Below are 24,704 nucleotides of genomic sequence, written 5' to 3'. Positions count from 1 at the left end.
GTGATGGTTTACTCTCCTCAGATGATGTCTTGGCCTGTGAATCAGCCTTGCTTTTGCTTCACGATGCTTGCAAAGACCTTCATCCATCAAGAAGTCAGCGCCCAGAGGGCAGATGCCAAGACTGGAAGGATCTGGAGGTGCTGGGGGGGTGAACTTCTTGGGGCAGCTTCATTCAGCAGTTGCAGAAATGAAGCCAGGCTGACATCAGGGGGAGAGTTTAATATTAAAACAATAAAGAACCACGAGCAGTGTGTTTAGTAAAACTTCTCCACAAGGTACTGATTCGCATCAAGTAACATTGGACTTTGTGGAGGAAGTAATGTTTAAAAGTGGTTAGCTGCTCTATCTGAGGCATCAGTTGTGTGTGTTGAATTGAAACTGTATGTGTCGCCTGCCTCTGTGTCATGTACCATAAAAAGGAGCTGCTGCTGTGTCTTTCTCCTTTAGCAGTACCTGATGGTGCTTTAAACCACTGTAGTGACTTTGCAGTACATTGTAGTTGCATGTCTTGCCTTTCAGATAAAGGCTTTTTCTCTTTCTCACAGAGAGGAAGATCCCTGATGAAGATTTCATTATATTAATTGATGGTTTAAATGAGGCTGAATTTCACAAGCCAGATTATGGAGACACCATAGTATCATTCCTGAGCAAGATGATTGGGAAATTCCCTTCCTGGCTGAAGCTGGTAGTGACAGTCAGGACAAGTCTACAGGTATGTTGAGACCAAGAATTGATAAGCTCTGTCATTGTCAATGTGGGCTTTGATAAAGATCTTAGTGGATATCTGGATTTGCTTAGACCCTTATTTCAGGTTATCCTTTGGGGGTTTTTGTGTACTTGGATTTACATTCATGTCCCCAGACTCACTTTACAGCTTTGAGTGGATCTAATCCAGCATTGCTTATTCACGTCAATAAATGCGCATCAGCAAAGAGTTTAGATCATTTGAATGAGACAGCTCAAGTACCAACAGGCTACTTCCCAAGCGTAATAGGAGGGTAGGGCCTAATGTCTGTCAGTGTTGCTTGTGAACACCCTCTCCTCCATGTAGAAGGGCAAAATAATCCCTATCTTCATACCCCTTCTATGTGACCCAGAGTGTGAGGCTCTGACTGTTTCAGTCTGGAGGAGTCAGTGTCAGGCCAAGACATAATTCAGCTCAGAGAAGACTACCTTGAGCTGGTGCTGAAGCTCCGAATGTTCTTGGGGGTTTAGGTTGTCCTGGAGTATTAGTATTTTAATTTGCAGTTGGGCAGGTTTTTACCTTCAGCCTGTCCTTAGCTCCTCACCACCATCCTCTGGGCAGCAGGACTGAGCTGACCTTAGCTTGTTAGCGCAACTGCTCATATGACCGGAGCAAGCTGGGAATCATAATATCCCAGACTGGTTTGGGTTGGAAAGGACCTTAAAGCTCCTCCAGCTCCAACCCCTGCCACGGGCAGGGACCCCTTCCACTGGAGCAGCTTGCTCCAAGCCCCTGTGTCCAACCTGGCCTTGAACACTGCCAGGGATGGGGCAGCCACAGCTTCTCTGGGCACCCTGTGCCAGCGCCTCAGCACCCTCACAGGGAAGAGCTTCTGCCTAAGAGCTCATCTCAGTCTCCCCTCTGGCAGGTTAAAGCCATTCCCCTTGGCCTGTCCCTACAGGCCCTTGCCCAAAGCCCCTCTCCAGGTTTCCTGCAGCCCCTTTAGGCACTGGAGCTGCTCTAAGGTCTCCCCTACAGGAGCCTTCTCTTGTCCAGGCTGCCCCAGCCCAGCTCTCTCAGCCTGGCTCCACTGTGCACAAACACAGTGACCCAGTTTGGGCAGATCTGCTCTTTCAGCTCTTTCACAGCAGAGCTGGTTGATTTGCAGCATCACTTGCGGGAGCATTCACACTGAGTGTCAGAGCCAGGAGCCCAGAGGAGACAGATGTCGGAAGGATGGGACACACATTTGGATTCCAGCTCAGAGCTGCTCTTCAGCTGGCCCAGCTGCTCCAGGCAGAAGGGATTGTCTGCAGCTCCATAGTTCTCATTTTTTCATTATTAGCCCTTTTTTTTCAGCAGCACAGAGCTGTGGAGTTCATTTTTACTGAGCTCCATTAAGCACCTTTACTGAGATTGACTAATATTTACTGAGATCCACAGATTGATTTACTGTGGTCCTCCTGGCAGGGCACTGAGTGCTGGTTCCATCAAAGCAGGCAGCTGCTGCACGCTGCCTTGGTAACAAGGAACAGCATCTGCTCCCCAAGACACCAGGAGAGCACAGGCTGCTTTGTGCTGGAGTTCTTTGGGTTTGCTCATTAATGGAGTAGATTAAACATCATTTGGAAGAAATCTTCTGTTAGTTGTAGGTAAACTGCGTCCCTATGACTTGGATCCCTCCTTTCATTGGGGCTTTTGCAGCCCTGTGGTGTTCACTGCGAGCCTGAGGTTTGCACTGTGCTCACCCTCTTCATTTTCTTGGGAAGTTGATGTCTGCCTGGTCCAGCTCCATTGTGCCATTCCTCCTCTCTAGGCAGAAACTGAAAGCCCAGGATGCAAGAATTCCTTTGGAAAGACCTTTGGTGATCTTTGGTTTATGTTGTATAAGCATCATCACTGAGTTCAGCAGAATCCCTACCTTGCAGCAGACAAATGTATTTATTTGGCACTGGAAAATAGCTCACATTGGTCATCTGGTTGTCCTTTCACTCTGCCATGACAGCAAAAGGGATGCCGCTTTGATACGTGGTGGGAATGGGGTCGGAATAACAAGGGCATTGCTCGGGGTTAATTTGCCAGCCATGGTTGCAGTGTTTAGGAGCAGTGTCCTTCAGTTTTATTCCAGTCACGTTTCACACACAACCTACTTGATTATAGATGAGATTGTGAGGTCCTGAGGGCACAAACTGCCACCTTGTGTGCCTGCCCTGATGGAAGAGGTCTTAAAGGAGTCTCAAAGGTGCTGTTGTAAAAAGAATTACATTTACTTAATGAATAATAAACACTGCCAGCATGAGTTCCCTTTTCTTTTGTCCTTTCTTTGTAGGAAATAATTAAGCTGTTGCCCTTCCACAGAATATTTTTGGATAGACTGGAAGAGAATGAAGCTATAGACCAGGACCTGCAGGCATATATCCTTCATCGGATACACAGCAGCTCGGAGATCCAGAACAACATCTCGCTCAACGGCAAAATGGACAACACTACGTTTGGCAAACTCAGTTCTCACCTCAAGACCTTGAGCCAAGGATCCTACCTGTACCTAAAACTCACTTTTGATCTCATCGAGAAAGGATACCTAGTACTAAAAAGCTCCAGCTACAAAGTAGTGCCAGTGTCTCTGTCAGAAGTTTACCTATTGCAGTGCAATATGAAGTTCCCAACGCAGTCTTCCTTTGATCGGGTTATGCCTCTCTTGAATGTGGCAGTGGCATCTCTGCATCCATTAACAGATGAACATATTTTTCAGGCCATTAATGCAGGTAACATTGAGGGCACTTTGGAGTGGGATGACTTTCAGCAGAGGATGGAGAACCTTTCTATGTTTCTTATCAAACGTAGAGATATGACGCGAATGTTTGTTCATCCCTCTTTCCGCGAATGGCTTATTTGGAGAGAAGAAGGTGAAAAGACCAAGTTTCTTTGTGATCCTAGGTAAGCAAATGCTCTGAGAAATCAGGAGCTTACAAATGTGTTCATCTCCTACTGTTATCTGTGTCATGGATGGGGTTACCTGACTTTGCTCTGCAGATCTCTACCTCTGTATTAGTCACTTAGGTCTGTGTTCATGGAAAGAAATAAGCACTCCCTGGTCACACAGCAGGCCCCACGTTGACTATTTCCCATATGGGCATCACCAGGGATGCCTTGTGTTTCGCAGAGCACTCCTGGAGAAGGGGAATCATCCTCCCTTTCTTCAAAGGTGCCAAAACCATGTGAAATAAGAGGATAAGAAGGTGAAAGATGAGTGGTGTGGCTGCGTCTTTTGCAAATGTCGTTTTGAAAACAAAATCAGGGACAGAATCGGGCTGAAGCAGTTTTGGGCTGTAAATGCATCTGTAGTCTTCATGATAGCAACTGAATGCTGGTTTAGCTCGCAGGGAGCAGAATTTAATCATGGTTAGATTTATGTTCTCTAAACCCAATGATCACTATTAACAGCGTTATCTCTGTTTCTGCTGAAGAGTGGGAACAGGCACTGATTGCTGTTCCAGTGGTTTATCCCCACAAGCTTTGCTCCATTTTGGCTGCCTATTTCTTCAAATGTGGTGATAAACATCAGGGAGACGCTCAGATTCAAGGCTGTGCCACTGCTTATACCAGACCTTATGGTCAGTCTGAAGGGAGGCTGATGGTATCTGCTGGAACTGAAAATCAACCTGGCTATTAGCTGTTAGCAATGCCAGGGTGATTTACCACTTTAGGTTTTGTGGTAAACAGGCTGCAGGAGAATAATACTATATAGCTCCTCCCCATGGGCATCTTCTCTGGCTTAGGAGCTTGTGCACAGGAGTCCCGTCGAGCAAACCCTTTGTAAACCATCTCACAGCAGCAGGTGCCTTTATATCAATCCGTGTTGGTTCTTCACTATCCTTCCTCAGAGCCATTAAGTGCTTGTCACTGTCTGATGCTTTTCCACCCTGTTTGCAATGCCTGGCCGTGTCAGCTTGCTCCCTCACAACTGTTCCACCCAGCGCTACTGGTTTTGGCTGGCCCCTGTGGTTTTGGCTGCCCTGACCTTTCTGCACACAGCTTCCCAATCCTTGCATCATCTCTGTGGCCCTTCTGTGGACCCTCTCCAGCCTGTCTGTGTCTTTTAGTAGAGGGGGGACAAAACTGAACTTCACTGCTAGGAAAACAGAATTAAGGTGCAGGATGCTCACTGGTGGGTAAGGCACTTGGCATAGGTTGGGTGCTGCATGTGGTAGCAGTGCATACAGCTGGGCAATGTGGGGCTTTGCTTCTGTGAGTCCGGAAATCCTCTTCATCCTCACAGCGATGGGGGAGGATGTTCTTTGAATGCCAGCTTGGGAATGAAACTCAAACATGCTGCATTTTAGGTGGTTTTGCACTGAAACCAAGCATGCGACGCGTGTGATTTTAGCATGAAGGCACAAATCAGCCTGTACTCCCTCACCCAGTCACCAGCAGGGTATCTCTGTTCAGGTTTGGTGCTGCCTTTCATGAACATCACAAACACGTCTCTCTGCCCTCAAAGACCATTCAGGAGCCTTTCAGATACCACTTTTCATCCCATATGTGCCATTTCCCATGATAAATTAATGATGACTTTAATGTGCACAAGGAGCACTCCTGCTCTTTGCAGGTAGGGGATCCCTGCAGAGCTAACTCCACTCAGCTCCTTACCCCTGGTGATAAAGAAGTTACAGCGAGTGTAATGGCCTGCCACTGCCTTGAGTCCATACGTACTGGAGGACTAATAAATATCTCTAATGTATAATGGACACTAATTGCATTATACTCTGATGGTAGATAATGAAACAGGATCCATTTCAATGATTAATAGAGAAGACCCCCTGAGATTCGGCAATTGCACTTCTCCAGCTCCTCCTGTCCAGCTCTCAGGAAAGAGCTAAATGAGATGTTGAGCTCAGAGCATGGTAAACCCTTGGCAATGATTAAGATAAGTGATGATCTTTCATTTTGGTTCTTCTAACAGAAGCACAGCTTGCCACTGACAGAGCTCGTAGGAGTAGCCTATGAAAATCTGCCTGCGTCTGGGCTGTTCGCAGCCAGTTGGAATTCCTTCTTGGGAACTGGGAAGACAGGGAAGCTGCCTGGAAACTTGCAGAAACACACTGTTCATGGGAAGCTTTTTGACCTTGCCAGGTCACTGTGTGAAGAGTCAGGTTGCTGAGGCTGGTTTTTCCCCCAAGAGAAGAGCTTTGAAGTGAAATGTGGTTTTATGAAGCTGCTTTTAATTGACTTACCCAGCAGAGTGTCCAGGTGTGAGGATGTCTTTAACATGTCTTTAACATGTCTTTAAAGGAATTGGGATAATGGGCCTTGCGTCCATGGCACTGCAGCTGGGGTTATCTTCCTTGTTTCATCAGAGAGAGTTCCTGTGTCCTCCTAGGAAGGAGGGTAGATATCCATCCTCAGCGGTTTTGGGTTAGCCTGCTGAGATGCTAACCCTCTTCTTTGAATGTTCATTGTGTGTTTGGAATGTTCATTGTGTGTTTGCTGTGCAAAGCAAACACCAAGTGGCATTGAAGGGGAGCACTATTGTAGAATCCTAGAATCAGCCAGGCTGGAAAATACCTTTGAGCTCACCCAGTCCAACCATTCCCAGCACTGCCAAGGCCACCACTGCCCCATGGCACTGAGGCCTCTTTTCCACGGGGTGTGAACCCTTGCAGGGCCGGTGACTGCAGCCCTGCCCTGGGCAGCCTGTTCCAATGCCTGAGCACCCTCTGGGGCAGGAATTGTTCCTCAGCTCCATCTAAACCTGCCCTGGTGCAGCTTGAGGCCGGTTCCTCTTGTCCCATCCCTTGTTCCTTGGGAGCAGAGCCCAGCCCCTCCTGGCTCCATCCTCCTCTCAGGCACTTGTAGGCAGCAATCAGGTCCCCCCCTGAGCCTTCTCTTCTCCAGACTGAACCCCCCAGGTCCCTCAGCTGTTCCCCATCACACCTGTGCTCCAGGCCCTGCACCAGCTCCATTCCCTTCTCTGGCCCCGCTCCAGCACCTCAATGTCTCTCTTGTAGTGAGGGGCCAGAACTGAGCAGAGGACTCAAGGTGAGGCCTCACCAGTGCCCAGTGCAGGGGCATAGCCACTGCCCTGGCCCTGCTGTCGCATTGGTGCTGGTACAGGCCAGGATGCTGAGCTAGTGATAATTGCATGTTCAGGCTTACACTGGTATTTCTGAACCTGAATCCTCCTGTAATCTGTGCTTGTTTCTGCCTGGACTTCATCAGGAACTTCCATGCAATTATTTTCCGTGGGTTTACAATGCTAGTAAAGTGTTCTGTCCCTGAGCTGCTGATGACTGTGAGAGAGACAGAAGTGATTTGCCCTGGCAAGGCAGTAAGAGAGCTGTAGTCAGATATGGACCCCAGAAGTGAAATCACTCTATCCAGATTTAAGTATCAACAGCTGAGTTACTTGTCTAGACTTGCTTTATAGTCAGAGCAGACAAATAAGAATGATTCATTTCATCATGAGCTAAAAGGCTAAAATAGGTCAGATGAAGAGTGTCTGGGAAGCATTTCCTCCTGTTGACTTATGAAGGGAGCTTGGGGTGATGGGCTCACCAGGAGATGTCTCCAGTATTGACAAATAAAGCTGGAGGAGATGGATCTCTCCAGGCTGCTCTTCTAACCAAGGCACAGGGGTTTGAGGTTCACTTTTTGTGCGCAGAAATCGAACTGTTCCACAGCAAAGGCTCTATTCTGTTTCGGGTCTCCTTGCCGTAGCACAGATGGCTGGTTAACTGCACTTACTCTGTGATTTACCATGGGATGGGGACAGTGGCTCATACTTTTCCTTCCACAAGAAGACCAGGAGCAATGAAGACAGGAGTCACTGACACGATGATGGAGGAGAGGCTCCTGGTAGAGAACTTTGGAGGAATATCCTGCTGACCTCAGGGAGAATGAACTGCATGGAGACGCCAAAGTGTTCTTATGGATGCTGCAGATGTGGTGTTATTCTGAAGCCCCACGTACTTGTGGCCAGGTTTCCAGTAAAGCCAAATGCTTGGGTATGGGGAAAGCCCAGCAGGCATTTGACATCTCTCAAAATTGAGGTGTTGATGCCTTATTCCCTGGGCTGATGTGGCTCTGAAACCCCAGCTTGGAAATACTGCAGGAGGAATCAATACTCTGCAATAAATATCCTCTTCAGTGCACCAACACTGTGTCAGGCAGCTCCTGCTCATTGACCTTATCAGAAGGTACCTCATAACCAGGGCTATGGCAAAAAGAATCACCAGGGAGAAGTGCGGGTGGTTCCGTCATTGTGGGGAGGGCTTCTCATCTCTTCCCTTCTCTGCTCCATCCTTGACAGTGTGAAGGCCAGGTTGGACGGGGCTTGGAGCAAGCTGCTCTGGTGGAAGGTGGCCCTGCCCGTGGCAGGGATTGGAACTGAATGCACTTAAGGTCCTTTTCAACCCAAACCATTCCATGATTCTACATCCACAAACCAAATCTGTCCCTGAACCCCCACTAAAGGCACCCTGCATGGATTAGCATGGAGCAGCAATCCAAACAGCTCCAGTCCAACATGCTGAGTTGCCATGGTTTCCAGCAGAGCTGGCTTTTAATCCAGTGTAGGCATTTTGCAGTTCCCTTTTTCTCTCAGGAGGCATGCTGCAAGTGGAGACTTTCCCTGCACAAAATTAATGGGTTTATCTATTCCCCAGCAAAACGGAGAGTTTTCATGGATGCTTAATCTGATGGACAACTAACAGTCCCCAGTGGAAAGATATGTCATTTAGACAGCTCGTAGGAAAAGAAGTCGGTGGAAATGGTGCTTATATAAATGCAGGGATACTACAAACAGCTGTAAACAGGGGGTGGGTTCTTATGCTGTGCATCAGCTGCTTAGAAATTACCTATCCGTAGCTCACCTGGTCATTACAGTGCATGGCTTAGTTGACTTTCTTCCTCTTTTTCTATTATAAGATTCTGAAAAGCCTTACTGTTAGCTGAAATAATAGAATCCAGGTTGGAAGAGACCTCAAGGATTACGTGGTCATCTGGGCAAAGCATGACCTAGACTGATGTTCACCAAAACCCATGTATTAAGTGCTTTCTCCACATTCACATGGGGTGAATTTTACTCAGCAAATCAAAGGTGCTCTTTGAACTCAAGATGAGGCAAAATAATGGGGTTAGGATTTATTTGAGGCCCTCATATACTTTGGCAGGGAATTCAAACTGATACTGTGCCCACCAGCACCTCGTGGGGATGGGGATGTCAATGGGTGCCTCTTGAGGTTCAGCAGGGAACAGAGCACAGCTGCTTCCAGTGTGATTTAGCACTGCTTTACTGTTGGAATTCCTTCTTTCCATGTGTTTTTCATGGCTCCAGAGTGCCAGCCTTGGAGCTCTGCATGTGTTGTAGCTCACGCTGGGCTTTTCTGAGTGCCCCCAGGTCGAGGTCTGTGCCAGCACTTGATGCATCAGCAGCACCACGAGGGATGTGTTGTGATTTGTTCTTTTGCCCTCTCCAGCTGTGGGCTGGGTGCCACGTGTCACCAGAATACATGAGGCCAGGTTTTCCCCTTGCCCCTGCTGCTGTCCAGTCATCTGCAACATGTGCAAGGCCTGTGCTGAGTTGGTGTAATTAATTCTGGTGTTTGAAGATCATTTCCATAGCTCTGACGCTGGCAGAAGGCAGAAGCGGTGGTGTAGCTGTGATTTGCGGCAGGGCTTTATCTCTACCCATAGCATAAGAATGACAGTTCAACGTTTCTTGCTCTTTTAATTGACTCTTCAAGCGGCTCATATCAGGTGCCATATTTTTGCATCACAAAGATGAATCCATCATCGTGTCCTCCAGTTAATTGGAGGGGCAAGCACAATCTGTTCGCCAAGCGGTACCCAAGGGAGTGCTGACTCTGAGAATACAACTTTCAGGCTTCCCATCTGACTTCCTCAATAACAGTTTGTGATTCCATGATTTGTACCCTAAGAGTACATTCTGAAAAGTAACATGGGCAATTGCTCAGCAAAATCAAAGTAGGAAACTTACTTTGTCGTAGAATCACAGACTGACTTGGGTTTGAAGGGATCTTACTGCTTATACAGTCCCAGCTCCCTGCCATAGGCAGGGACGCCTCCCACTAGACCAAGTTGCTCCAAGCCCTGTCCAACCTAGCCTTGAACAGGTGTCTGTTGCCTGCATCTTAGATGCTAACTCTAATCTCATGCAGAAACACAGAGCTAAAACTAAGCTACTGAAGCCACTGGTAGCGAGTTGGGTGGCTGTAAGGGGACTTCTCCGAGCATCAGAAGCCAGTGCTAGTGTCATACGGGGTTCAGGACTGGGTGCATGCAGAAGAGAAGGAAGCTTGGACTCTCTCGCGTGGTAGCTCAGTGTCTAGCGAGGAGGTGGATTGCTTTAGCTGCAGGTTTCTCCTCTGAGATGTGGGCAGGGCTGCAGCTGCAGCGTTACTTGGAAGAGAAGCAGAGAAGAGACAGACTATAAATCACAACAGATGAGATGGAGAGCAGATGTGATCGCTACCACCATAGAGGACATCAGTAGAGCAGCTTGTTTTAACTGGCTCATTAGACATGCAGCGTAAGCATTTGGATGCAGAGGGGGGGTTGAATATATTTAGTGTCTCAAGTTGCTGTCCTCATAAAATCTTTCTCTTCTGGACTGTAAACTTGCGCGTGCTCTTCCATCCCCATATCTAAACGGAGAGGAATAGTCACAGAATAATCCATTCTGTGGCACTGAGAAGAGAGAAATGGAGTTAACCAGAGGCAATATCAGTGCTGACCAGAAAGAAATGTTGCTTAATTTCTTCTTGCTATTTCATTCTTCACATCTATAAGACCCACTCCTGCACAAGGCTATCCCCCAGCAGCTCAGGAGTAGCTCTGACTTTGTTCCATCTTACGTCTTGCATGCTCATTTACTCCTGGTCGGAGCAGCAGTAAAGCACTTCCAAATCACATTCCCCATTCTTCTCTAGCTCCATATATCTTAAGTAACGTCAGGTTGAATGAGAACAGAAAGCGTATCACTGTTGCTCTGTTGAGATCCTCTGTGTGTGTTAACTGTGTAGTCACTGGAGAGCTCACTGGAAGGTGTGGGTTTGCCCATCCAACATTAAATACGCCAGCAGTCTTTTCACACTGCTCTTGGACAGCACTGCTTTTCTCTGAATATAAAGTAATCTGCTCCTGGCAACCAGCAGCCTCCTGAACTGAACAGAGACAAGGGAATTGCATCTTTACTTTCTGGATCTGGCTTTTGAACTCTCATTAAGTCAGGGACTGTAAGCATTTGGAAATGCTTTTTTCTCTCATTTATTCTTCCTTTTTTGTTCTTAAATCATTGTACGTGTCCTTTGGTACCTGAAATCTGAAGGGTGCCTTCAGAGTTGTATGGTTTTCCTCTGCTGCTTCTCTTGGCAGCCAGCTGCCATTGTTTCATGTAGTGTAGAGATTCTCCAGGATCACCTCCTGATGTGGATGCAGCTCTGTTATCCCAGATAAACTGCAGACAGACTCCTCTGTGATAAGCCAAGTATGTAACATAACCTGCAGCTTAGTCAGCCTCCTGCCTGCCTGGGGCTGAGGACATGGGGCAGGGCTGAATTCAGAGCTTGTCCCTGTAGATGTGAACAGGACTGTAGCTGTGCAGATGCTATTGGTTTTGCTGGTGTTAAGGCATACCCTGGCAGTGAGGAAACATCCAGTGACCCTCTGACTTTATGAGATGTCAGAAACTTTCAAGTCCTCCATCACCAAGATGCTGTTACTCAAATTAAATTGCTCTTAAGGAGAGAGCAGATGATGTTAAGTGATTCCATTTCTGCTTTTCAAATGCTCAAGAGTGGTTCGTGCAATGCTTTAGCTCTGCCTTGCACAAATCATGGGTTTGCTGCTTTTACTGCTTTAGACTACACAAGGCCATGGGGAACAGTAATGAAGAGCTAAGAGTGAGCGTGATGACTGGATATGGATTCTTTGTCTCCTGTAAAGCACAAGTACTCAGTCCAGCACTGCTGCAGCAATAACATCATGGTTGAAATACTAAATCATGATCAGATGTCTTCCTAAGACACTTGCTTCATGAACCCGGGGTGCTGAACTTGGTGTGCAGGTCTGTGGTTCAGACATCTCTTGATGGATGCCTTGAGCCTTGTCTGGACTGGACTTGGTTTGCAAGTCTAACCCATGCATCTGCTGATGGATGGATTGAGGCTTATCATCAGTACTCTATAAAAGTAAGCTTGGATAATCAGGTATAGCCCATTTTAGCCTGGAAATCTCATGTTTAATGCCCAGAATGATGGGTTTGTAGTTTACCGTTGAGGCCATTGGGTGTTCCTCTGCCATTATGGTAAGAATGCATCAGTGCAAAGAAGAGAACTGCTTCATGAAAAAAGCAAGCAGCAGCCATGCTCCAAAGGTTTCTTACCCTGTTCATCAGGAATGTGTCTGCAGTTTCCTAAAGCAGCTAGAATTGGTAGCACACGTCTGCTGTGTCCTTGGTTACTGCTAGGCAGGGTGATGGGGTTTGATCATAGGTTGTCTTGCTGCAGTGCGATATGACCTGAGGGATGGAGAGGTTTTTCTTGCCTTTCAACTTGACTGTCCCAGTTAGTTCAGCAAATTAAAGCAGGGTTTCATTCTCTAGGAAAGAATATTGTGTGCTGAGGAGCGTTCCCTGCTTTGTGTGAGTTTTCTTGTAGAACCTTAATTCCTCCCAATTCACAATTCTAACATCAGAGGGGAACTAAAGCAATAAATCAGTTGTGGTGATTCAGTGATCCATCAGGAGGAGCTCACTGAGCAGGGCTTGGACAGATAGCTTCTGAAAGCAAAGGCAGCTCTGGCTTTGTCAGAGCAGACATTGTTCTCTGTGCCCAGGTTATGGAATTGCACTCTGCAGAGCTGCATAAAATATGAACACATGTCCCTTGGAAGAGCAGATCCACTGGGCATAGTGTCAGATCTCTGGAGTTTGGAATGGTGGTGTGGGATTAGCTGGAAGAAGGGAGATGTGGATGTAAATCAGGGAATTTGGACCTACGTATGTTCAGAAGTGAATGGGACTGATTCTCATTTACTGTTTTGCCTGGTTTTTACTCTGGTAGAGTGATTCCTTAACCCCTGAGTCATTTTACACCCTTTTAAATCTCTTTTACTCTGCCTGAGGGATAGAAGGGTGTAGAGGAAGCACAGATCTGGGAGGTTCCAGCATTTTCTTCTCTGTTTCCACATGCTCCATCGCACCTCTTTGGTCACTTCGTTAGTGACACCTTGTCCCCTTCCACCTGTAGCACAAGGGACAGGGGCACAGTGAGGGATGTGCTTGAGGTACTAACTCCCCACATCACCTTGCTCTGCTCCCAGAGCTCTGTGTGCCTCAGCTTGTGTCAATAAGGGAGGTGTCGGGACCACTGTTGAATCCATCATCCTGCTGTGTCCATATGTAGTCTTCACTTGTATTCTCCTTCCTATAGCTGCTGTACGCATGCACCGGATTCATGCTGTGCCAGGACTTGAGAGGAGGAAGACTCATCTTTGGTTTATATATACATGTATGTGCACGTATACACATGTATGTGCACCCCTGGCTGTTACAGGCAGCCTGTGAGAGCAACCAAAGGCTGTCAAAACCGAGCTGGCAGCATGGTTCATTTTTCACAATAAGAAACCTTACATTAAAAATAGAACAATCTCTGCTGCTAAACTCTGCAGCACTGAAGTTCAGAGCAAATCGTTTCACTGCGCTCTCTGATGGAGATGCCATTACCATCCTCTATTAAAGAAAGGAGAAAGAAGCAACAGACAAAAAGCCTGGGCTGTTGTAGTCTGGTTTAGCATGCAGTCAACATTGACAGAACAAGTGACTGCAAGTATTCTCACCCAGCCCAAAGCCAAGGTCTGGGAAACATTGCAGAGGGAATGTATTACACGTGAGTACCGTACTTTAGTCTGGAATAGTTCATACATGCCTTATTCATAACAGCCAAAACCATGCATATAATTACATGTAGGTAAATACCCTGCCAGCTGCAGCTGAGAAGCAGTATAAGAGCTCACTGGAACCTGGCCTTGTGTGTCAGATGGGGCCTGCACTTCATCTCCTGCTGCAAAGAAAAGGCACATTAGAAGCTTCTGGATCTTCAGTTCATGCTTAGGATTCATGTAGTGACCGCTTCATTCAGAGCCTGCCCAGATGGTTTCAGAGTTTTCCATCCACAAGCTAACAACAGGCACTATTTCCCCTTCTGCAGAGGTAGGGAGGGGTGACTGCAGGGTCCCATGTGCAGCCACTCTCAGAGCTGGAGCTGAAAGCCATGGTTCCCAATGAGCAGCCCAGGGAATCTCCCCAAGAAGGGCAATGAGCTGGTGGCTCTGAATTAACTTGCACCACCAACCTTCTGGTGGAGGTAGCCCATGGAATCATTGACTCACAGAATCCCAGGCTGGAAGGGACCTCAAAGATCATCAGGTCCGACCTTTCTAGGCAAGGCATGACCTAGACTGGATGTTCCAGCCCCCTGTCCAGTGAATCTTAACAGTGTTCAGTGTTGGGCAGCCCACCACTTCCCTGGAGAGATCATTCCCGTGACTGGTTCTCCTCAGCATTGGCTCTTCTCCAAACCGCAAGCGCAGCACTGTGAATCTGATGAGCTGTGGAGATGCACTGATTGGTCTAGAGCAGTTTTAGGTTTTCATCATCTGGCTGAAGGGAACAGATAACATCAAGCAGTTGCTGCGCTCCTTCACTTGCAGCTCTGTCGAGCTCAAGCTGTTGTGTTTCATAGTCACTTGTTTCCTTCCGACCCATTTCTCCTTTCCGTGGGCATTCCTGGAGGTTCATCAGTGTAATGAGCAAGTGCATTTGTGTCTCTCCTTTCAAAGGCTATGACCTGAAGTTCTCCCACTCCAACGATGGGGAGCAAAGAGAGGAAGAGTGAAAGAAAGGCAAAGCAACAAGCTGTGGATTACTTAAGGTGCTACAACCACTTCCAAGGCCCTTCTGTTTTCAGAGCTTTTTATGTTCTGTCCCTTCTGTTGGTGCTCTGTGGTTCTCACAGCACAGATGCATGGAAATCACAGGCACTGCCCTGTGCACAAAGGCATCGAAGCTACGTCTTGATGGGCAGAGTCACCATCTGGAGGAGCTTCTCCTTCTCCAGTGATAGGAAGCATGGTGCTATGGGATCCTGCAGTCAGTGCATATAAACATTTCAGACAGCAGTTTATTATTTGCATTGATGGTGTCTCTATACATTGAATGGCATTTTGGAGAGAGGCACAATAGAATTACTCACCAGTTTATTACATGTAATGGGATGTGGTGCTCTTTCACCTGGCCTGGGGATCGAGTCCTACCTTGAAAGCAAACTTTGGTTTTTATCCCACTCCTCCAGCGGGTGCATGTCCATGTCCTAACAGTACCACAGGGTCTGGCAGAGCATTGTTGAGCATGGATTCAAATGAATCCATGTATCATCGGTCCAAAAGGAGGTTCATTGGCAGAGCTGGGGGGAGCCCCTGCAAGCACCTGGTCATGGCATTGCAAGTCTTCCCTTTTCTTCTGAGACATGAATCACTCTCCCTGGATGTGGGTACACTGGAATAATTGCCACTGCTGTGAACATTCCTGTGTTCTCTCAGACTCGACGCTTGGCCACCCGATGTACTTCTTTGCTTTATGAACTAGTGATGAGCTCGGAACGTTCCCTTGTCCTTAAAAGCCCTTTTAAAGCCCCGGTTGGTATCATGTTGTTTTCTTTGGCTAGAAGGGGTTTGATTGCTTTTACGGGTAGTCACGTTAAGTTCCAGAAATGGAGTGGATTAAAAAGGACTCCTTTGGGAATACCCAGAGTCTTAAAGAAGAATACAGATTTCTTGGCAAAACCAAGCAAACGACAGCACCACAGACCACGGAGGTCCAAGCGTGGAGCTTTGGTGGCCTCCTCCCCTGCTTGCTGCATCTCCTGCTGTTGCATCCACAGGCGCATCCATGGAATTAATAGAATCCCAGGCAGGTTTGGGTTGGAAGCGACCTTAAAGCTCATCTAGTTCCAATCCTCTGTATGCATTTACACATTTATAGCTAGTCCAGGTTGCTCCAAGCCTCATCTTGAGCACTGCCAGGGATGGGGCAGCAGCTCTAACAGAGGTGGTTTGCATTACTTCACATCTTTTCACATGTCTTTTGTGTGTGTGTGTGCAGAGAATCAGCTTCTGGCACCTTTGGGAAGCCTCAGCCATGTTGAACTTTGGGAATTCCAAGCTGGAAGTCTGTGTGTTTAACAAATGTCAGTAGGAATCACCATTAGCAAAGGAAGTTATTGTCTCTTTTATTATGCTTTGCCTTAACCAGGGCTCTGTGTAGCTCAGTTAATTTGCTTTGGTTGTCAGCCTGGCAGCTCATGCCAGAAGCATCTTTAGTATTAGAAAAGCTGGAGAATGTGCTTAGAAGGAGTTGTACAGAGAAGTAAAATTGCTTCACTCTGCGGGACTTGTCGGAGGGTAGAGAATGTGGTTGTCATGTAAAGAATGCGTGTGTTCAAAGTGTGGCTATGTTAAATATGTCATTTTCTAATGACCTCGGGATCGGTGGTGTGCGTTCCGGGCATCATCCTCCAGATCTCCTCTGCAAAATGGCAAAGCACTACATGAAGTTGTACCTCTGCTCTTGCAGTTGGGGGTTTTTGAGGTATCACTGATCACCAGTCATACAGGATGCAGTCAGTTGGTGTTGCAAATTAGCCTAGCTCTGTTTCCTAAAGCTGAAGGCTTAGCACGAGAATGTTACCACAAATTGTTTTGTTGCTGTAACAAGCAAATCCTAATACAGTTTTTCTTCTGATTTCAGGAGTGGCCACACATTACTTGCCTTCTGGTTTTCCCGTCAAGAAGGAAAACTGAATCGACAGCAGACTATTGAACTGGGACATCACATTCTCAAAGCACATATTTTTAAGGTAAGAAAAATGAACATGAAGACTTATGCTAACCTCATCCCCACTGCGTGTAACCTGCCGGCTCTGGCAGTGTTCAGGCTCTTCCTGTTTTCGGGTTGCTGTAAGAAGTGTGATTGCTTCAGGCTGCTGAAACATGTAGAAAGGAGCTTTAGAAAATTGGGATAGAAGAAATCCATGAAATTGACCCATCCTTCAGACTGTGAATTCAACAGATAGCTTCCTTACCTCAGACTGCTCTTGTACCTCGAGAGGTTTCTTCCCATGTAATCTGTAACGTTTAGGTTGTCAAGAGAAAATGTGATTGTTATTACCCGATGGTTGGTCCATTTTACTCTTCATGCAGACATTTAGGACCTGGAGAACTGAAAGGCAAGCTTCAGTGTGAGCAGCAGTGTGACCCATAAACTAAGTACCATTCTTGTGCCAGTTGGCCCATACACCAGAAGGTGGAAATCATAGAATCACAGAATCCCAGACTGGTTTGGGTTGGAATGGACCTTAAAGCTCATCCAGTTCCAACCCCTACCATGAGCAGGGACACCTTCCCCTGGAGCAGCTTGCTCCAAGCCCCTGTGTTCAACCTGGCCTTGAGCACTGCCAGGGATGGGGCAGCCACAGCTCAGAAATGAGGCTGTATTTTAATCTGGTCCATACATGATTTTACAGACTGAAAAACCTTATATCCCTAGAGCAGATAGTTTCTGCCTTGCATCAGTCGTGGTGGGGTTATTTATTGAGCTCCCTATGCCTAATTCACCAGCAGTGTAGTAGCAAAGTTTGGGAAGGCCGTGGTTGGAGCCAAGGGGGAGGAACCCCAGATCAGCACATTACCCCTCAGTGTATAATACTGAAACTTGGAGTTCGTTCTCAAGGCCACATTCAGCAGCGAGTTCCCTCTTCAGCTGCCATTTATGTTCTAAATGTGGTTCCAAATCTTCACACTTCCGTAGCAGAAACACGTACTAGGGTTTCAGGCTCTAAACAAATGCCACGTTCCATTAAGTGGACAAGCTGCCCGTAGATTCCAGATTTAATTGAGCAATATTTACAATAGGAGAAAATGCCAATTAGCATATGAAAAATATCAGCAGAGCCTTCTGTTTCACATCATCACTCGGCACAGTCCTTGGGTGCAGCAGGACTCATGTCTCGGTGACAGATAAGCATAACAGCACGTTGTTTAGGAGTACTATAAAGTTTCCGCAGGGTTTGGATTAGCTGCATTAAAACCACTGTAAAACTCTGTCTTTAGCTTTTCCTTGAAGAGGTTTCTTTTTATTCCTGTTTTGAACAAGTGTTTGCTGAGTAAAACAAAAGCTGTGTTAGGTGCTGAAGGAGCCATCAAGCTCATCACTGTAGCCCACGTTTAAGATCTCAAGAAAGCATTTCCAAGAGCATGGGCACAGATCCCCATTCCTGGTGTTCCTGACTGTATTTGTTTCTGAACAAACATGGTTTATTCCATTCAAGCGTTTCACTCTGCCTGATCTTTTGCTGCAGCCATTACCAGTATGGCCTGGGGTTTCTGCCAAGTAGGGAGCGTGTCGGGTCATCAATTCAGTGTGCTTCTCCTGAAGTTCTCATGTTATAATAGCAGCTTTCTGCAGACACAAAGATCTTGATTTTGAAGGTATTTATGGAGGCCTGATGCCATTGGAATTCCATTTCATGTACCCATCATGAAGGAGAGGATTTGAACAGAGCTAAAGCATTTTGGCCAGCCAGAGAGTACTGAGAGATGGGTTTAGAGACAGACTGTGATTAGTGCAGAAAACTTGTTTGTCCTTCCCCAGTCCCTATTAGTTCACATCCAGGGATACCTTGTGCAAGGTAACGATGGGACACTTGGAATTCCCAGGGGTAAAAAGGCAGTGATGCTCAGACACAAGGTGATGACCCAACACACGGGTGGTAAGAAGCTTTCACACTCCCCTCTTCCCTTCATGGCTGAGATCTCCTGAGTTTCTGTTTTAGACACAAACATCCTCAAACAGTTTGGGGACCAAAACCCCCAAAAGTACAAATGTTTTAGTCTTTAAAAGCAGTTGCCAGTCTTAACAGGAGCATATGGAAACCCAGCTTGGAAAGCCTGGCATGGAGTGAAGGGGCATGATGAGAAATGTGCAGTAATGATACAAGAAGACCCACACTCCAGGCTGACGTCTGTTTTGCTAGTCAACCAACGGGAAGTCTTTAATTTCATCTTAGTTAGTTAAAATGTCAGTAATCAAGAAGTAGGTGTCCCTCATCCCCCACTGCTGGTATTTCAGTTTGATGTTACGTCCAGCTGGGATCTGCTTTTCCTGAAGGATTCAAAAGGGAACTAAGAAAGCAATATATGATCTGTAAAATGAGAAATAGAATCACAGAATGGTTTGGGTTGGAAGGGTCCTTAAGATCACCCAGTTCCAACACCATGCCATGGGCAGAGACACCAGACCAGGCTGCTCAATTAGCACAGATTTGTTTCGGTATCTGAATGAGAATGGTATTGGGTGTATTTATTCTTGAAAGGCTAAATGTCACCTTTTATGTCTTGCACTGCTATCTGTGGGCATGTATTCTAATCCAGTGGTTAAGATTTTTATAGCTTATATGATTATTCACAGATGGCTATTCTGAGAATACATACTATTTCCCTTGATCTTGATGGTGACTCAAACAGCTTATTTCTGGGTTTGGTACTATTATAGCTATTTTTAAGTTATTTTAACCGTTGATTATCAAATTGGGTTTCCATTTGCCCAATTGTACTGAGTTCACTGAAATTTAATAGTGGCCTCCAGTGTCCTGCATTGTGTCATTTCCAAAGCAGTGTTTAATGGTGGCTAAAATTCCTGAGCTCTTTTTTCTGCCTCTCTCCACAAGCAGATATTTTTCTCTCTTTAGCTGCCTGAATTTTGAAGGGAACAAGCACAGGGAGCTGTTATTTGTAAGAGCTTCTCTGATCTGTTGCTTCTTGCCATGGTAAAACCGTTTCAAGTGACAAGTCTGTTGATGGCTGGTGTGATGCTTCAGAATATCTTTCACACATAGGTATCAGAGGTCTGCAGCTGAGTCCAGCAGTGGGCTTACATGATGATTCCTGCACATCTTCCTTTAGAGGAGACAAAGCCCACCTTCTGCTGCTGGTTTGCCCTTCAACACCCCACACCATCCGTGTCAGTCTGTCATACAAAAGTGAGATGGGATCCTGCTGCTTTGCACAGCTAGAAATGACCACACGGCTTTGCAGGGAAGATAGAAATCAGGGTTTGCATATCAAAACAGGATTAAAAATGTCTGTAGGGTTTCCATGGAAACAGCAGGCTTTAATGGTAAATCAATGACAGAGCAGCAGCACAGAGGATGTACCCACATCACACCATGTACCCACATCATCCAGCCCGTTTGCTGGAGTTGCAAACCCCATTCCTCACCTCTTCCATCCAGCTGTTTGCTCCCATCTGTTGGCTCCAGAGCAATTGCTGCTCCTTCAAGAGGAGGGAGGGAACCCTTCTATACATTACATATAGTGTGATCATGGACGTCAGCCAGCCTGGTGTGAGATAGGGGAATACCATTCTAGGCTGAGCATGAGACTTCCATAGTTAATCTTACTGGGAGCAGATATGGTCATCTTGTGTAACAGTTTGGGTAATAACTTTGTGAATCAGTTCTGCCAAAATAATGTGTTCTTTACTAAAAGAAAATAGTGAAAGGAAGCCTGCTCTGCTCCTTAGCATGAGACTGAGTGGGTTTGGATTGCTCACAGTTTAATGCTGCTTTTCCTAGAGGGAGGAAATGGCTACCGTACCTTTGCAAGTTATTTCCTATAGCTGTTAGTGTCTTGAAACTCTCCGAAGTCCAGAGACCCAAAAGGATCTACCCTGTGTAACTGAGCGTGGTTGTAAGCTTGGATCTAAGTCATCTTTTCTCTTTCAGGGGCTGAGTAAAAAAGTGGGGGTATCTTCCTCCATCCTGCAAGGGCTTTGGATCTCCTACAGTACGGAAGGTCTTTCCATGGCTTTGGCATCTCTGAGGAATCTTTACACCCCAAACATAAAGGTACTGGAGGAGGAGGAGGAGGAGAGCTGGCGTGGTTCTGAATTCACACAAGAGCTCCCAGTTCACTGTAGCTGCCTGCCTATGGCAGTGCTCCTATCCAGGCAGTGCTGGGCATTCCCATGAGCTGGAGAGAGCCCATCAGTTCAGTTGGGATTGTGCTGCTGTCTGGGATGAGCCCTCAACTCTTCTACTTTAACCAGGGGTCTCCTTTTGATTGCAGTGAGTGAACAGGGAAGTCGTGCCTGTGCAGAATGGTTCACTTGAGGTTTTCCTCCCCAGAGCTGTGGGATGTGAGAACTGGCTTTGGAATTTGACAGCCCCATAAAGGGCTGTCACAGACACCGACTCGGAGGCGACACCAAACTCAACAGCACGTGCTCCTGTGCTAGCTCAGACACTTCATGCCCATTTGCATTGTGAGGGTGAATGTGTTTGCTTAAGTGACTTCCTCTCTATAGCAGAAGGGATCTCAGACAGTGACACAGGTTTCCTGGAAGGAAGTTCACCCCAGCTCCTTCCCATACATGCAAGGTGAGCCTGGGGTCTGTCCCCATGTCCCTTCCTTGCCACTCTCTCCAGCAGCAGATAGAGCCTGTTCTAGTGCGACCAAGTGCAGAGGGAGCTGTGCAAGCCTGGCAGTGCAGTAGGACAAGCAAGGCCATCCCGAGAGAGGATCCCACGGGAAGGATGGTCCATTGAGTTATTTAGGGTCCATCCTCCTGTGAAAGATGCTGTGTCCCCAGCTGCAGTGTGGCTGTAGTGACTTTGTTCTGCACCCTTCAAGCCACTTAACCAGCCCTCAGGGGAAGGATTAAACTCTTCCTTCTGCCTAAAATGGGACCGTTTATTTGGCAAGTGTTTCTACTCAGCATTTTGAGTCTTTTGCTGTTTGCTTGGAGGTACACCCAAGGCCCTGCTTTACATTCTGTCTTTGCCCTGACAATAAGTCAGCGTCTCTCCATAGAGCCCACCTAACAGGAGCTCTTCTTTCCCTCTGCAGGTCAGTCGGCTGCTGATTCTGGGAGGTGCAAACGTGAATTACCGCACTGAGGTTCTCAACAACGCCCCTATTCTTTGTGTCCAATCTCACCTGGGCTACACTGAGATGGTGGCTTTGCTCTTGGAGTTTGGGGCCAACGTAGACGCTGCTTCGGAAAGCGGCCTCACTCCTCTTGGCTACGCGGCTGCTGCTGGATTCCTGAGCATCGTTGTGCTGCTCTGCAAGAAACGGGCTAAGGTGAAGTGACCACGTTCCTCTAAAAGCTGATTTCAACTGGTCCGTGTTGGTGCAAGGCAGGGCACAAGCTGCAGGCAGGATGCGGGATGCTTGCTATAAAGAATATCCTCCAGGATTCCGCTTTGCTTGAGGTCCTTGGACCGCAGAAGGTTAAAATGCCAACGTTGCTCTTGTGGCACGGGGCGTTCTTGAGATGCCTCCTTGAGACACATTTTCCAAACATCCTCTTAGACTGATCCCAGAAAAACACCCTTTGTTTAGCTTTGTGGTGAGTGTTTGGAGTTTTAATTGTATAGCATGAGTCAAGTTTCAGTATGTTGTTGAAGAAGACAATTGCAGTGATTTTTGAAGTGGAGCCTCCTGGAAGCAATTTGTGGTTGCTCTATATGTTTAGCTGCAGTTCAGAAAGCAAAACATGGGTTTGTATGGTTCTGCTATGAAACTTGGGATGGCTTAAGGGCCACAGTTAAATCTTGCCATGTTGTCTGTCATAATGCAAGGACAGTATGAAGGAAAAAAGGAATTCTGCTTTTGTTGGGGTGTTTTGAGATGGGTGACTCCCTGGCACTCCTTGGCAAGAAGCAGCATTCCATCTCTGAGAAGAGGAAGATTTAGGCTACACAATGAAACGCGAAAGTGCTGCCACTCGTAGCTTTCCTTGGGTATCCCTAATTATATTGAGGAGATAGCCCCAAACCAGCTGGGTTTGGTTTGGAGGCTGAGATGTTTGATTCTTGCATAGAAAACTGCAACACTGACTGCTGCCTGGGTTGACAAATGAGAAATGTTAATATATTAGTTATAATATCACTATAAAATCATTAGATTATCTTGATATAATCATTATTTCTCATATTTATGATAGGAGTAATGAGAAATAATATGGTGCAGAGCACTGCAAGAGTTTACTGGCAGGAGGGCAGTCCCTGATCTGCCTGTCCTATTTCTCCAAGGTACCAGTATTGAGGTAGGACCAAGAAATCCCAGCTGATGTATTCAGGCATTGAGTGAAAAGCATGCCCTGTCCTGAAAAGCCAACCAGGGAAGTTCCAGTAGGGCTGCCAAGCACCAGCTCTGTTTCCAATTGACTTCTGCCTGCCCTGGGTTCACGTCAGTGCATTCAGCTGCAGGCTGAGGCACTTCTGTGTCTCTGCAAAGCAATGGTATCTGGAAAACAAGCTGGTTTTCCTTGTGTGGATTTGGATGAAGGCGATGAGAGCGGGGTGTGTGATTTCAGTCCCTGGGAAACACGACTTCAGGACACCAAGGGGAAAAATGCTTTTGCAGCCGTTGAGTCTGCAGGCAACTGATGAAAGCTAAGGATTTAAGGGTAACTTACCCAGAGCAAACATTTGTGGCTAAGAGGATGCCTAAGCCTGGGGCAGAGTTGTTCGGGGATGGTGGTTTTCTGGTCGTGGAAGGGATGATTGACCAGAAAAATGCACATATTGCACATGTGGCAGTATTTTGAATCCAGGATGGAAACTGAGGAAGTGAAGGCATTTTGCCTGTGATTTGGTTTAACTGTGTTTTGTCATCTCTTTTCAAGGTGGATCATTTGGACAAGAACGGTCAATGCGCTCTGGTTCACGCTGCTCTCAGAGGACACTTGGAGGTGGTGAAGTTCTTGATCCAGTGTGACTGGACCATGGCTGGGCAGCAGCAGGGAGTGTTTAAGAAGAGCCACGCCATCCAGCAGGCCCTGATCGCTGCAGCCAGCATGGGTTACACCGAGGTAAGACCTACCAGCACAGCACTGCCTCTGTGGGGTGGGAAACCAAGGTGTGGCTATGTTTGCTAGCCAGGACATTGACAAAGAGGGTCTTGGAGGTGGATCAATATCTCTGTCCTGCTCTCCCTCCCCTTCCCTTCGCAGGCAGCAGGGTTCACAGATCCTTGGCAATACCTTTGATCCAGGCAAGTGTCCAAGAGAGGAAGCATAACAAGCCTTTAAGTTGTTAGAATAAACCTTTAAGCAGAGCTGGATGCTCTGCAGCATGCTGCATGCAGCATGCAGCTAACGCTGCTCCTCTGGTGCTCTTAGGGGAGTGTGAGACCATGTAGCTTTGGACTGTATGTCAGGGAGGAGGGAGAAGAGCCAGAGAGCTTCCTCCTGTCACGTTGATACAGATTTGGGATGTAGGAAACAATGTATGGAGTTGCTGAGGTTGGAAAAGAGCTTTAAGATCAGAGTCCAAACATTAACTGCCAAGTAAACCACTGCCACCGGTCCCCCAGCAGAGCCCTGGCCCACAGCAGCCCCTTCTCCTTCTCCATCACTTGAGGAGGGTTTTCTCTTTATCCAGATACCTCAGTCTGGCTTCACCTTCTCCCAGAGGCACATCCATTGCATGTGTCAGGGCACTGCAGCAGGACAGACAGAGTTCTAAGGACCTGACACTACACAGGCTCACCATGGGCGGTCATGTCAAGACCCTTGGATGGGTGTGGGGTTTTCCTTTATCAGATTCAGTGACTGATCTCTGGAAGAATACTTGCTTGAGCTCAGGGTGCCAGGCAAAGCCTGTTCCTTTTCCTCTGTATATGCAGAGCAGCTCGTGTTAAGATGTCAGCAGTTTATATATAACACATTTGTGAGCTGACATCTCGCTTGGTTTCAGATTGTCTCCTACCTGCTCGATCTTCCAGAAAAAGATGAAGAGGAGGTGGAGCGAGCTCAGATCAACAGCTTTGACAGCCTGTGGGGAGAGACAGGTGATTTCTGTAGCTGCTTCTTGCATGTCAGTGTTTGTATTTATGGGCTCCCCATCACCTGATGCTTCCTGATCCCTGGCATTGT

At 47.0% G+C, this 24,704-nt stretch overlaps 1 protein-coding gene across 9 annotated transcripts in view; it reads left to right on the top strand.

Annotated features, from left to right (window-relative positions):
* The window catches only part of TANC2 (tetratricopeptide repeat, ankyrin repeat and coiled-coil containing 2), a 216,343-nt gene that overhangs the window by 170,441 nt on the left and 21,198 nt on the right, over positions 1-24,704 (top strand). For all 9 annotated transcript variants that reach the window (XM_057421972.1, XM_057421968.1, XM_057421966.1 and 6 more), the window contains 7 exons: positions 546-712; positions 3,015-3,622; positions 16,512-16,620; positions 20,545-20,667; positions 21,668-21,904; positions 23,454-23,639; positions 24,526-24,619. In XM_057421972.1, the coding sequence (XP_057277955.1) occupies positions 546-712; positions 3,015-3,622; positions 16,512-16,620; positions 20,545-20,667; positions 21,668-21,904; positions 23,454-23,639; positions 24,526-24,619 (1,524 nt within the window). The remainder of the gene's footprint in view (positions 1-545; positions 713-3,014; positions 3,623-16,511; positions 16,621-20,544; positions 20,668-21,667; positions 21,905-23,453; positions 23,640-24,525; positions 24,620-24,704) is intronic.

This window comes from Pezoporus wallicus, unplaced genomic scaffold (assembly GCF_028554395.1).
Source record: "Pezoporus wallicus isolate ANWC-B61680 ecotype Strahan unplaced genomic scaffold, APGP_CSIRO_Pwel_v1 contig_8488, whole genome shotgun sequence".
In the NCBI taxonomy this organism is placed as follows: domain Eukaryota; kingdom Metazoa; phylum Chordata; class Aves; order Psittaciformes; family Psittacidae; genus Pezoporus; species Pezoporus wallicus.
The sequence above is the reverse complement of the archived record's forward strand: the minus strand, read 5'-3'. Positions and strand labels throughout refer to the sequence as shown.